This window comes from Bos indicus, chromosome 8 (genome assembly GCF_029378745.1).
Source record: "Bos indicus isolate NIAB-ARS_2022 breed Sahiwal x Tharparkar chromosome 8, NIAB-ARS_B.indTharparkar_mat_pri_1.0, whole genome shotgun sequence".
Taxonomy (NCBI): domain Eukaryota; kingdom Metazoa; phylum Chordata; class Mammalia; order Artiodactyla; family Bovidae; genus Bos; species Bos indicus.
In genome coordinates this window covers 44,976,038-44,991,260 of record NC_091767.1, presented here as the reverse complement: position 1 = coordinate 44,991,260, position 15,223 = coordinate 44,976,038, and the positions used below count along the sequence as shown (strand labels likewise).

Genomic DNA, 15,223 nt, shown 5'->3' with positions numbered 1-15,223 from the left:
GAAAAAGCAAGAGAGTTCCAGAAAAACATCTATTTCTGCTTTACTGACTATGCCAAGTCCTTTGACTGTGTGGATCACAATAAACTGTGGAAAATTCTGAAAGAGATGGGCATACCAGACTACCTGACCTGCCTCTTGAGAAACCTATATGCAGGTCAGGAAGCAACAGTTAGAACTGGACATGGAACAATAGACTGGTTCCAAATAGGAAAAGAAGTACATCAAGGCTGTGTACTGTCACCCTGCTTATTTAACTTATATGCAGAGTACATCATGAGAAACACTGGGCTGGAAGAAGCACAAGCTGGAATCAAGATTGCTGGGAGAAATATCAATAACCTTAGATATGAGATAACACCACCCTTATGGCAGAAAGTGAAGAGGAACTAAAAAGCCTCTTGATGAAAGTGAAAGAGGAGAGTGAAAAAGTTGGCTTAAAGCTCAACATTCAGAAAACGAAGATCATGGCATCTGGTCCCATCACTTCATGGCAAATAGATGGGTAAACAGTGGAAATAGTGTCAGACTTTATTTTTTGGGGCTCCAAAATCACTGCAGATGGTGACTGCAGCCATGAAATTAAAAGACGCTTACTCCTTGGAAGGAAAGTTATGACCAACCTAGATAGCATATTCAAAAGTAGAGACATTACTTTGCCAACCAAGGTCCATCTAGTCAAGGCTATGGTTTTTCCAGTGGTCATGTATGGATATGAGAGTTGGACTGTGAAGAAAGCTGAGCGCCAAAGAATTGATGCATTTGAACTGTGGTGTTGGAGAAGACTCTTGAAAGTCAAATCATGCTGCACATCTTAAACAGTGTTATATGTTCACTACAGCTCAATAAAACTGGAGGAAAAAATATTTGCTGTGGATATCTCTAGGTAGTGGGATATTAAATAATTTTCACAGTTTTCTTGGCATTCTTTTCCATTTTCTAATATTTTTACATTGGCACGGGTCAGGTTAAAGACTTAAATATAAAACCTGAAACTAACAATAGCATAAGAAAACATAGGGGAAAGTTCCTTGACAATGGTCTTGGGAATAACTTTTTGGATATCACACAAAAAAGCATGAGCAACAAAAGCAAAATAAACAAGTGGGACTACCTTAAATTAAAAAGCATCTATAAAACAAAAGAAACAGTCAATAAAATGAAGAGGCAGCCTACAGAATGGGAGAAAATATTTGCAAACCATGTTCCAAATAAGGGGTTAATATTCACAATATATAAACAATTCATACAATCCAATAGCAAAAAATCAAATAATCTGATTTAAAAATGGGCAAAAAAAAAAAAAAAGTCCTGAATAGACATTTTTCAAAGAAGACATACCGATGGCCAACAGGTGCATGAAAAGATATGTAACATTACCAATCATTATGGAAATGCAAATCAAAACCATAATCACCTAATAATACCTGTCAGAATGGCTATTATCAAAAATACAACAAATAACAAGCATTGCCAGGATATGGAGAAAAGGGAACCCTGATACACTGTTGATGGTAACGTAAATTGATCAGCCACTATGAAAACAGTATGGAGACACCTCAAAAAGTTAAAAATAGAACTATCATATGATCTAGCATTCCCCACTTCTGGGTATGTATCTGAAGGAAATGAAATCACCATCTCAAAGAGAGATCTGCATTTCCACTGTATGTGAGGCATTATTTCCAATAGCCAAGACATGGAAACAACCCAAATGTCCACTGACAGATGAATGGATAAAAAAACTGACACATATATGAATATTATTCAGCTGTTAAAAATTAGGAAATTGTGTCACTTGTGACAATATAGATGGACCATGACAGCATTATGTTAAGTGAAATAAGCCAGAAAGAGAAAGACAAATACTGTATGATCTCATTTACATGTGCTAAAGAAGCTGAATTCATAGACACAGAGAGTAGAAGAATTGTTACTTGGGGCTGACAGGTGGGTGAAATGGGGATATATTGGTCAAAGAGCACCAACTTGCATTTCATAAGATGAATAAGTCTTAGAAATCTAAAATACAGCAAGGTGACTACAGTTAATAATTCTGTCTTATCCACTGGAAAGATGCTAGGAGGGTAGGTCTTAAATATTCTCATGATACACATACACAATCACAATTGGTAATTATATAGGATGGTGAAGGTACAAAGTAACATAACTGTGATAATCATCTTGCAATATATATATGTATCATACCATCACATTTTATACCTTAAATTTACATAATGCTATATGTAACATTATGGGAAAATGCTATATGTAACATGTAAATGTTATATGTAACATCATCACGTCATTACACCTTAAACTTACATAATGTTATATGTAACATTATGTGAATGCTATATGTAACTTTAGGGGGAAAAAGCTTAAAAAAGAAAGTGCTTCACTTTCATTAACAAAGAACTCCAACAAATATTATTTTAAAAATCTGTCTTATATAAATAAAAAATATGAATTTTCCACTTTTTCAGCTTTTTGTGTATGGCTAAATTGTTATGGGGCTTCCCTGGTAGCTCAGCTGGTAAAGATTCCGCCTGCAATGAGGGGGACCTGGATTCAATCCTTGGGTTGGGAAGATCTCCCGGAGAAGGAGTGGAATGGCTACCCACTCCAGTATTCTGGTCTGGAGAATTCCATGCACTGTATAGTCCATGGAGTCGCAAACAGTCAGACACGACTGAGTGACTTTCACTTTAAATCGTTACTAAATTGGACCACAAAATACCTAAATGATAACATAAGGAACAATATTTTTTTTTCTTTTAATACAGTTAAAAACATTTCTACATAAATTATACACACCTGTTGTAGAAAATTTAATAAATATTGATGTAAAGAAAAAGAAAATAACACACAACTTCATGGGTCAGAATAGCCATTGTTAACTTTGGGTTTAGTCTGATCTTCCTTTTTTAATTCCTTATGGTTTAAAGTTAGGGTACTGATTTGTGATCTTTCTTCTTTTTGAATGTAGGCATTTATAGCTATATATTTCCCTCCCAGCACTGACTTTGCAGCATCCTGTAAGTTTTTGGAAAGTGCAAAAGCTGGCTTAAAACTCAACATTCAAAAAAACTAAGATCATGGCATCCAGTCCCATCACTTCATGGAAAATAGATGGGGAAATAATGGAAACAGCACAGAGTTGATTTTCTTGGGCTCCAAACTCCCTGCAGATGGTGATTGCAGCCATGAAATTAAAAGACACTCCTTAAGAAAAGCCATGACAAACCTAGACACCATATTAAACAGCAGAGACATTACTTTGCCAACAAAGGTTTGTCTGGTCAAAGTATGGTTTTTCCAGTAGTCATGTGTGGATGTGAGAATTGGACTATAAAGAAAGCTGAGGACTAAAGAATTGATGCTTTTGAACTGTGGTGTTGGAGAAGACTCTTGAGAGTCCCTTGGACTGCAAGGAGATCCAGCCAGTCCATCCTAAAGGAAATCAGTCCTGAATATTCATTGGAAGGACTGATGCTGATGCTGAAACTCCAAAACCTTGGCCACCTGATTCGAAGAACTGAATCATTGGAAAAGACCCTGATGCTGGGAAAGATTGAGGGCAGGAGGAGAAGGGGACGACAGAGGATGAGATGGTTGGATGGCATCACCGACTCAATGGACATGAGTAAGCTCCAGGAGTTGGTGATGGACAGGGAAGGCTGGCGTGCTGCAGTCTATGGGGTTGCACAGAGTCAGACATGATTGAGCAAATGAACTGATAATTTTTTGGAATGTGTATGTTCATTTCCATTTATCTTTAAGTTTTTTCTAATTTTTCTGTGCTTTTCTCTTTGATCCATTGGTAGTTGTTTGTTTAATTTTCACACATTTCTGAATATGTGAGCATGTGTTAATTCTCACATATTTGTGAATTTTCTAGTTTTTGCTCTTTATTTATTCTGTTGTGATCAGAAAAGATACTTTTCATGACTTCAATCTTTTAAAATCTATTGAAATATATTTTCAGGACTCACATATGGTCTATTTTGGAGAATATTCCATGAGACTAACTACATTTTTATATACCCCACTAGAATTTTGTTGTCCGTATAGGTATGCAGGCCAATAACTATATACATGTAAATGAAGCTATAAGGACTAAATGTGCTTTAATACATCATTTTTGTTTCATATTATCCCATTATTTAATTATATCATAATGTATTTAGCCAATATATTATATGGTTTAATATTTTTTCCAGCACAAAATTGGACTCTAATGATTATGGCATCAATAAGCACCTGGCAGATGCTTTTGAACTGTGATGTTGGAGAAGACTCTTGAGAGTCCCTTGGACTGCAAGGAGATCCAACCAGTCCATTCTGAAGGAGATCAGCTCTGGGATTTCTTTGGAAGGAATGATGCTAAAGCTGAAACTCCAGTACTTTGGCCACCTCATGCCAAGAGTTGACTCATTGGAAGACTCTGATGCTGGGAGGGATTGGGGGCAGGAGGAGAAGGGGACGACAGAGGATGAGATGGCTGGATGGCATCACTGACTCGATGGACGTGAGTCTGGGTGAACTCCGGGAGTTGGTGATGGACAGGGAGGCCTGGCGTGCTGCAATTCATGGGGTTGCAGAGTCGGACATGACTCAGCGACTGAACTGAACTAAACTGAAGATATTTAACTACAATTACTGATTACTGCTTTGGGGAGATAAATAGTTCAAATGCTTTCAATAAAAATCTTACAAAGTGAAGCCAGTCATTAAGTGCTGAGGGTAAAAAAAAAAAAGAAATTCATAAAAATCTTACCTTGAATTTTCTTGAAAACTCTGGAATTCATAAACTTTAGAAATCTGTCTGCATAAAAGCTGGGTCTATGAACCGAAACAGTGTCCTGAAAAGATAAATCAGGTACCACAGGTTTACCTCTCACACAGTTTGTTTCGAGTCAGTAGAAAGCTCTATGCAACCAGCTTTCTGTTAGCCAATGTCCTTAACCAGAAGGTGTGGATGTTAGGAGCCAGACATGAGTGATGCCTGTGGGCGTGTGCACAGGAGCCGAGCTGGGGCAAAAAGCACAAGGATCAATCTGAGCAAAGATTCCAGATACTCATGGCGAAACAGATAATGAAGAGGGGCAGGGCTGAGATAGCAAAGACTCTGCTTTATAAACCCAAACAGCTAATCCTTGATCCACTGTCCACCACGAGGGGCTTTTAAATTCCACTTTTTAACATATAAGGCAACCAGTGCCTCAAGTGTCATCTGGAACAAAGACATAATCACTTTCAGTCAGAACAAAACTGGGACATAAACAAGCAAAACAACCCCAATGTAAGGTTGAGATAGAGAGCAAAAAAAAAAGTTTGCTGGTTTCACTTTCCAGTAATAAGGTATGTAAACACCACGACGATTCCTAGGAGATAAGGCTGACTGACGATCCCTGTTATGTTCGATTAGCTACTAATTAGATACAGCTGAATTGAATTAAATCATTAGCTCAATTCTCTCATGCTTGGTAGGAGTCATTAGGACTGAGGGGGCATTTTATTACAAGTCCAGGAAAGAAGACAGATGAAGGAGCTAATTCCATATATTTATTCAGCAGTCACTTATTTGCTATCTGAGATAGACATTCCTAAAAATAGTAAATTTGCTTATTTAGTGTTCCATTTTGATTTGAGGTTCATGGATTCCAACAGAGAAACTTCTAAAAATTTATATTTAAATAATATCGTCTGCAGTGGGTTTGGAAGAAGAAATACACATTGGACCAGAATCCAGAGACCCGGTTCTCGTGTTAGCTCTAATTTTAAAGAGCTCTGTGATCCTGGGTAAAGACAGTATCTCAGTGCCTCAGTCTTTTCATCTGTGAAACTGGGTGTTACATGAAGCATAAGAGAATTCTGTAATCAGTGTTTTATGAAGGACACAGCATGGAGGAATCCTCTGCCAAGTGATAATGTTCTCTAGACTATCAGTGATCCTGCAGATGTGATGGAAAACTTCCCACTGGTCTGACATGCACTCCCCCCAGTGTTCTGTCAGTTTCTGCTGGAAGTGGACATGGATTCACAAGTGCAGTCATTTAGAAATACGTAAGATGTAAGATCACTGAGTCAGCCCTTGCCTTCTAAGAGAGGTTAAACTGTGGCTCTTTTTGGTATGAGGAAGCGTTGTTTAAAGGAGAGGCACAATTGTAAAAAGAAAAAAAAAAGTCTTAACTATTGCTTATAATTACATAAATATATAGTCAGCACAGAGATTTTCTTAAAAAAAAAAAAAAAAGGACACTGAAAAACAGAAGACATATTTTATTTCAACAAAGGTAGGGGCTCCTTAGAAGTATCTGACCAATAGAGACTAGACCATTTGGAGCAGAAGTCTCATTTGGTAACAGGGAATTGAAACTGTCAATAAACAGGAGGAGAATCAAAGTGTTTACTCTCTCTCCCTTCCATGTTCAAGGCATTATGTAGTTGGTACTTTTCTCAGCTAGAAGGAAAAAAACTAACCTTCCATCTTGGCCTTTCCTTAAAAAAGAATCTTTGATTTGAATAAGAAGCCTAAATTTGATTCTCAGAAACAAACTTGTGAACCTGTTGTTTAAAAGTGCATTTTGACAAAGGTCATTTCCTTAGCCTGTGGACACAATGCAGATCTGACATGCTGAGAGGTTATTACCAGTCTTCCTCAGAACTGAGACAGCGAAGTGTTCTTTTCCAGGAACAGAGAAGAATAGCATCCATAATTTATCTTTTTTTCCAAAGAAAAGCATCTGCTAACATCTTAAAAAAATATGTGAGCAAATCTTTGACCAATACAATCTTTGGAAGTGTCACTCTGAGTTATTAACTGAGTGAGGCTGAGGCCATAAATGTTCTGTCAAGCAGCAGGAAGTTCACATTTAACTTCTAGATAGGAAGTTGTGTGTGTGTGTGTAGACAGACTGCTCTTTGATAATTGTTTTCTTCAGTCATGCCATTTCTGGGTGCAAAAGACATTCTTGTATCAGTTAACCTTTGTTATATTTAAATCCAACACAATTTAAAAGTTTTCCCTTCCCATGTCCTTATTATGTGTTATGCATTGTGTTGAACACCAAAGGGCATTATTTAACTTAACCCTCAAGTCAGCCTATGAGGCAGGGAGTGTAGCAGTGCGCGCACTAAATTGTGTCAGACACTTTGTGACCCCATGGACTGTAGTCCACCAGTCTCCTGTGTCCGTGGAATTTTCCAGGCAAGAATACTGTACCTCCTCCAGAGGATCTTCCCAACCCCGGGACTGAACCTGCGTCTCCTGCTTGGAGGTGAATTTTTTACCACTCTGCCACCAGGGAAATATTCTGAGGTACAGGTACTATTACTAGCTTCCTGCTATAAATGGGAAACTACACTAAGAGATGAGAAGCAAGCAATGTGTCTGGGTCACATGGTTAGTAACATGGTTTAAATGCAGGATTCCAGCCTATAGCTGACCACCATCAAATTCAGGTTCAACCCCCTCTGAAGCTTAGTTTTGGGAGAACTTCAACTGTCCTACTGGTCTTTCCAGTGCCTATGAAAAGCCTTTAGCTTTTTCTCATCATCTCCTAACTGGGTCCTTTAGATTGCACATCAAAATAAGACATCATTTTGTTTTCCTGGCCTCTACCTGTTCACCCACGTGGATGGCCTCTATTTGAAGAGCCATTCACATTTATGTTGTCTTTATTCTTAGATTTGAACTGATCTGCTAAGCCTGAGATTCTGAGTTTATAAAGATATTTGTTTCCTCTCCTTTTCAAGTGACACAGCTTCCTAGACATACACTAAGGTCTCTGAGAAATCAGAAAAATAATCCAGTTTCACAAGGAGCATGATAAATCACTCACCCCATCATAAACAAGAGCTTTCCAGGAATGTTCCAACTTCTTCATTAATCTAAATATAAACATACAGAAAAATAAAAGTAAGAATGTAAAATCAACCCCATTTGGTGAATTCTCAGAACCTTTCATTGAATTATTTTGAAATAATAAAAGACTATTCCCCCCAATTTTTTACCTATATGATTGAAGAATGTCAATAATGCCCATAAATAAGAGTAGCTTTTCTCCCTTATGGCTTTTAGCTGGAATGCCTCCCATTCTGTGAACAGAGCAAAAGAAAAATCATTTTATGTGAACAGGAAGTTAAAAATCATTTCTAATAAATAGACTGTAAATGAAAATGGTTAGTCTCTAAAAATCATGGACTCTCATCTTTATTTTTTTATTTTTTTTGGCTTCAGCTAAAGTCTTCCTGGGAATCAAGAAAGATGTACTTTCCAAGAAGGAGAATAATACCACAGTTGCCAGTTCTGAAGAGTTGGATGGGAAGAATTCAATTAAAAAATTATTCTGACTTTAAAACCATGAGCAAGAATTTTTAAAGTATTTCAAAATACTGCCCATCAAAAATGCAACACTTTTATATGTTTACTGTGAAATTTTTAAATAAAATATAGGTGAGCACAAAGGAAAAAAAATATATAAAAATATATAAAGAATCCATTCCAAGGATGCAAAGATAACTACTGTTAACATCTTTCCTCTGTATTTATTCATCTGCATAAGTTATTACTTATTAGATGGATTTATAGGAAGGATTAAAAACTTTAGTATGTATGAATTTCCTTCATAAAAGTAAAATATGTCTGTGGTTTAGTCACCGTTGAAGAAGCTTACAAGATAGGCAGTTATAGTCAAGGAAAATGATTTCTTTCTTTCAGTCTTTTTGCTCGGCTAGTACACACACGTGGTACAGTCAACCAATTCAACAATTTTCTTTGGTTGTAACTGTTTCTGTTAGTCAATAAGCACTTTGTACATGTAACCTAATGCTGCACATCTGGCTGAACCAAGTGATCACATCTGTCAGGATGTAGGACTAGGACAACAGAATCCTCTTACACAGATAAAAAGTTCTGAATTGCAGACATCACTTCTAGCAAGTATTTGCTTAAATGCATGCTTATTCAAATTCAAAGTATATCCCCCCTGTTTGTGAAGGATGTTTTGAATATGTAGTAAATAGGAATAAAAACATTTTTAGCCATTGTTAAATTATGGAGCCATTTGAAAAAAGAAACCATGTGGGTGAAAGCATAATGACTCAAAAAACTGCCATTCATCCAGTTATCTGTGGATGAGAGGAAATTAGGCTGGCCTGATCCATTTTAGTGCCAGGTAGGAATCTATTCCTAAAGAGACACCATGAATGGAATATGATTGCATTTAATTACCCAGTGACGTTGTCTGCCGTGATCAAGGGGTGTGTGGGCAGACGGCTGCACTTACGTGTCTGGGTTCTCTGTGATGATTCCGTCTCCCGATTTCCCTGGACCCTGGATGGATTCCATTGCTGTTGAGTAGAGAACCTTTTGCGTCCCAGGCCGCTTAGCATCAGGCACATTTTGGGAAATTTCCTCTTCTTTTTCTTTGAGGGTATGGTCCAAGATGTGGATCCCCAGCAAAAGGCTATAGTCCATGATCTTGAAGCTTTCCAGCACCTGAGTAAGAAAAAGAACCAGGAGGCCCATCAGGCCAATGGCTTATAATTCTCATCTGCCCAGGATCAGAGAGATACATAGACAAGCAGCTCCTGCTTCCCTCCCAAGGGGGTGGCTGACAGAGGAAAAATCAAAGTAAAAACATTGGAGGTTATTATTAGGTCAAATGCAGTAACCACTGTCACCATGGTTCCAATATGATATTTTTACACAAATCTAAAGTAAGTACATCTTTCTTTAGCACTCCATGAATGTTTTACTAAGCATTTATTGAACACTTCCCATGAGTCCAGGTGCTAAATGGTTCATTTTGATTCAGTCCTCACAACTCTTTAAGCCAGGTGCTATTATTGTCTCTGTTTCACAGATGAAAAAAATTGAGGCACACACAGGAAGTAATTTGCTCGGTATCATACAGCTCCTAAGTGGCACTGCTGGGATCTGAACCCAGGTGGTCAACTCCAGCACCTTAAGTACTAGAGGACAGAAACCAACAATCAATGGTCTCTAAAAACCTGTACCCTCCTGAGCATGAAGACTCAGCTGGAATGGGCTTTTACCTGAATTCCGTTCTCAAAACTTTCATCTTCCTAAAGTTCAGGGGCCCCCTTTTCAAAGCTTATCTTTCAAAGTTACCATCAGTTCCCTGTAGGAAGTCTTTTTTTAAAAGTATGGTCTCAACAAAGAACAGGACTTACTGTTTAATTATCCACTCAGCAAACAGTGGGAAAGAGAAGCAATTAAAAGTAAGCTGGATGTAGCCAGAAAAAGGAGATGGGGGAAAAAAAATGGAGACATGATCGAGACGTGGGGCGGGCAGCAACATGGCTCTTGAGTATGGGTAAGTCTGATACTCAGGACCCTTCAACTGAGGAAGAGTGTTCAGGGGGAGTTCAGGAAAATGGGATATTCTCTATTATATGATAAAGTTTTTTTCCTAATGGTTTGTTTATGATTCTCCTCTACAACAGATTTTTTTGACACCTGGCATTTCTCACACAAAGCTGCTCAGGAAATCAAAACAGCCCAGAAAGAACAGCCTGATGGCGAATAGCTACCCCTGAACCAACATGACAATGTATCTCTGTACTCTAGTTAGGAAATGCCTTCAGAGATCAGAGTCTATAGATAATTGTTTAACCAGGGATTGAATACGTATGCATTACACTGAATTCTGTTCAAGTGTATATCTCGAACTTGTACACACTTGAACTTCAAGTGTATATCTTGAATTTAAGTGTATATCTTACACTTCTCCTTCTCCCTCAGTCAACTGCTTTTGATCAGACACTTATGACATACTTAAGAATGGTCGGGGCTTCCCTGGTGGCTCAGTGGTAAAAAACCCGTCTGCCAATACAAGCGACACAGGTTTGAGCCCTGGGTTGGGAAGATCTCCTGGAGAAGGAAATGGTAACCCACTCCAGCATCTTGCGCCTGGGAAATCCCATGGACAGAGGAGCCTGGCAGGCTACATTCCATGGGGTCACAAAGAAGTGGACACGACTGAATACTAAAACAACAACAAAGAAGGGTCTTTGTTGTCTGAGGATTCAAATACTTGTGGCTGCCACTTACTGGATGCCATTTAATGGTAGGCTTTGTGAACTATTTTTTGTGGGCTTTCCTTGTGGCTCAGCTGGTAAAAAATCCACCTGCAGTGAGAGAGACCTGGGTTCAGTCCTTGGGTTGGGAAGATCCCCTGGAGAAGGGAAAGGCTATGCACTCCAATATTCTGGCCTGGAGAATTCCACGGACTGTATTGTCCATGGGGTCACAAAGAGTTGGACACGACTGAGTGACTTTCACTTTTCATTTTTGTGAACTATGACGTATATGGCCTTTGGAAAATATGGTTATTCCTAGGTCTTATGTATCTTTGTTGGCAATGAGGAAACTTTAAGTGGGTTGGAAGTATTACTTAATCCTGAGTGCTCACCATTTACCTTTCAGTAAACTGAATTGAATACTTTCAGAAGGAGGCAGGCAAGAGATAAGAGTAGAATCTTATTATTTAAGCAGTATAGGCCCTGGAACTTTCTAAGCCAGGATATCACAAACTGGCCTGACAGCAAAGTGGAACCAGTTTCCCCAACCTGAGGAAGAGGGACTCCAAGACTGGAGGAAGAAGGAAGGGCGACAGGAGAAGCTCCTTACCACTGACCCAGTGCTGCAGCCTTAGACCCACGGGCTGGTTCCCTATGGAGGCACACCCATGCCTTGCCCCTCTGGAATACAACACAGAGCTGGGGAAGATGGGCCTGCATCAGGGTTGCCAAGGACCAGCCTCTTAAAAGAAAACACTAACAGACACTGGATGCTTTCTTCAGACAGAAACAAGCATAGATAGATCTTAGCCTTTCCAATTCCCCACCATCCTGAAAGAAAGGCTTGGGAACAGTGCCCATCCAGACACGATGCGACCCTGCACAATGACCACCGTCTGCAGATACCAGTTTTCCTGCTCTCATGTATCAGTGCTGGCATGTCCCTTCTTAGAACGAATGTTGGAGATGGACACGCAGAACACAGTGCACAAACTCTGTGACCCTAGGTAGATTACGTCACCTCCCCAGGCTTCAGTTTCCTCCTCAGTAAAAATGGTGGCAATAACATTAGCTACTGCACAGGGTGCTTGGGAAAACTAAATACGGTAATGCAGGTAATTTAGAGAAATTCCTAACACAAAGAAAGTGCTCAGTTCATTGTTAGTTATCATCATGGTTACAACTCATTGCTCACATGTGAGGTGTCAGCTGGAAGCAGACACCCTGGGGTTATACTTCTGAAAACAGATATTCATAAAAAGCCAACGAAAATATGACCGCACTTCCAGCCTGCTTGCTAGTATCCCTTTGGTGTGTCCCAATTCCTTTAGAAGTTCTGGGTTCATGGCACCGGGGAGCACCGCGTGGATGCTCAACAGGAAAAGGTTGGCTGACACAGCAATTCTGGCCAATGGGTTATAAAATAATGGCCTCGCAATCTGCCTGAGGGAACAGTCCTGTGTTCAGTGGGTGAAAATCACAGCCTTGTGCTCTGTACAGCCCCAAGTGTCCACTGGTAACCCCAAAGCAGTGACCTGGCTTCAAGAGCAAATTCTAGTCAGTCTCCAAGACAATGTACACATTTCACAGGCCTCCAGAGTGAAAACTGAAAGGCACTCCTGGACACCGTCATATTTGTTTCATTTTTCTCTGCAAAGTACCCAAGTATTAATTCTGCTTATAAATAAGCTTTCTTTATATAATAATCTTTCTTAAAGTTTCTTACAGTAATCGTCTAATGCACTATTCAAACAATGGCTTTATCTGTACCTGTAGTCTCCTTTCTTGCTCAAGGACAGGCCACAGAGAACATACGTATTTTTTAAGTGATGTGAAGTCAGGCTGGACAAAGCAAGAAGCAATTTCAATGCTTTATGTGGTCAAATATCAGGCTGGGTTTATTAAAAAAACATACAAGCCAAAACTTAGAGAGAATTAACTAAGAAAAAGCTATAAATAAGTTTGAGACAGAGATTAGATTTCTCTATACTTTTTAATTGGATTGCCAACATATCTGAAGGGTCTAGATTGTCCTCAAGAGGCCAGGTTTCTACTTTCCAAGTGAAAGTCTTAAAAAAAAAAAAAAAAAAAAGATAAGTTATCTTCCTATTGTGTAGAAATCTGAGCATGATAGTTGGATTTGGGCTTAGGCAAAGTCACCATCCATAACAAATGTTAAGAAAGAAAAAGATAAATATATAGACGTATATTTTAAATGAAATTCCCAAACTTGTGCAATGAAAAATTCTGGGAACAGATTTTAGTCATGTGCACAGCAGATGTGCATCAATTAGGAACAAAATAGTTGTTATTCATATCTTCCCGGATCGTTAATGAAAGGAATCAATAAATCTGCCAGAACCTTAACGTGTGAGTGTTAAGAGGGTGCAACATCCTGCAACACGACAGACACCAGTCTAGTATGCCACTCAGGTGCACGCTTTTTTCCCAGACTGTCGGCCTGACCTCACTGTTGCTGGTGGATCCTGTACCCGTGCATTTGCTTTGCAAAACAGCTGCAAGGCAAACACAGGTGCTTTCCCATCCAGCTGGGCCAGACCTTACTCTCTCACCTGTGAAAAAGAGAAAGCAGGAAGGATTCACAGACATATGCAAAACTGAAAGTAAGTTGAAATACCACAGTGTTTTTTTATCCTTAGAGCCAGATTATTTTTTCTCTTCTTTCTCAAGGACTATTTTAAGTCAGTAATAATACTGGAATGTGGTTTAAAAAAAAAAAAAAAAAAGCCAACGTCAAAGCAGCTGCTACATTATCCTGAAGACATGCTCAAAACTACTTCTTCCAAGATAAAGCATATCCTCTAGGCTTTCATGGCTGGCACTGCATCAGGGGGGCTCTCATTCACATACAATCTCTGTAGACTTGGTGACCTAACATGGGAGATGCCACAGCTTAGAACAGCAGGCAACGCTATGCTCCTTTCACAGACAAAGGTCAGAAAGATGGGTGTTCTTTTTCCTTTTCCATCCTCTGTGCCATAGCCCTTAGCCCGCTGCACACTGCTTTCTGCTCCTCAACTAGATGGAGCCAGCATGACTGCATGGTGAGAAGACTCCATGCCTGAAAGCCAGGTGGCCTGGTTTGACTCATGGCTCCCCCATTGGGTTGTCTTTGAGCAGAGTATATAACCTCTCTGGGCCTGGTATCCTCATTCATAAAATAGAAATAATAGGGACACCTACCTCACAGAGTTAGTGTGAAGATTAGTTCATCCACGTGAAGTCTTAGGACAGTCATGACATAGAAAAAGCATCCAGTATGTGCTAGTTCTTCTTATTGCCCTTGCTCTCCACCACCTGTAGAATAAACCACCCCCACTGGAATCTCTACTCATCCTTAGCTATAAGGCCCACCTTCTCTTGGTTCTTTGCCTTCCTATTTGTTTTTCCCAGTACTTTCCTCTATGCTCTAGGAATATTCACCAGAGTTCTCTCTTCAACTCCTTTTTTTCTACTTTTCTATAGTGACATTCATTTAGTACCCTGGAAAAAAATAAGTTGAGTGTCTAGTCTGTGCCAGGCCCCACGGAAGTTGCCAGATCTTCAGGGGTAAATAAAACAGACAACTACACCATCCTCAAAATTACGCAAGCTTTGCATCACAGGTTGAAGCAAGGCCTGCCCCACAAAATGGTGACCTACTTTTAACTATGGGAAAGCAGCAACAGAGCAGGTAAGAAATGATAGCACTTGAATGACACAGCAGCAGGGGAGCTCAAGGGAGACATGGATAGATTTAAGAATATTTTAGGGGTTGATTCCAACTATCATTGGTCCACAGACAACTCCTAAGATGTTATCTTTAATCTGAACTAAGTTCCAGTCCCGTATATTTCCCATAGCCTTCTGCTGGACATTTCTGTACACTGTCCTGCTGCAACCCCAAACTTTTTTTTTTTTAATTTAATTTTTAATTGGAGGATAATCACTTCACAATATTGTGATGGTTTCTGCCACACATCAACATGAGTCAGCCATAGGTAGACATGTGTCCCCTCCTTCTTGAACCCTCCTCCGGCCTCCCTCCCCATCTCATCCCTCACCGGCTCCGTGCAACCTCCAACTCTTCTTTCTCACTTTTTCTCTGAAATCATCCTAATGTGGATTTTGGACTCCACGACTCCTTTTCCTTTCATTACGTTTCCCAATCCTG

General features: G+C 39.4%; 1 protein-coding gene across 2 annotated transcripts in view; it reads right to left on the bottom strand.

The window, feature by feature from the left end:
* The window catches only part of PIP5K1B (phosphatidylinositol-4-phosphate 5-kinase type 1 beta), a 350,214-nt gene that overhangs the window by 100,027 nt on the left and 234,964 nt on the right, over positions 1-15,223 (bottom strand). For both annotated transcript variants that reach the window (XM_070794241.1, XM_070794240.1), the window contains 4 exons: positions 9,291-9,502; positions 8,017-8,100; positions 7,845-7,893; positions 4,778-4,862 (listed from right to left, as the gene is read on the bottom strand). In XM_070794241.1, the coding sequence (XP_070650342.1) occupies positions 4,778-4,862; positions 7,845-7,893; positions 8,017-8,100; positions 9,291-9,502 (430 nt within the window). The remainder of the gene's footprint in view (positions 1-4,777; positions 4,863-7,844; positions 7,894-8,016; positions 8,101-9,290; positions 9,503-15,223) is intronic.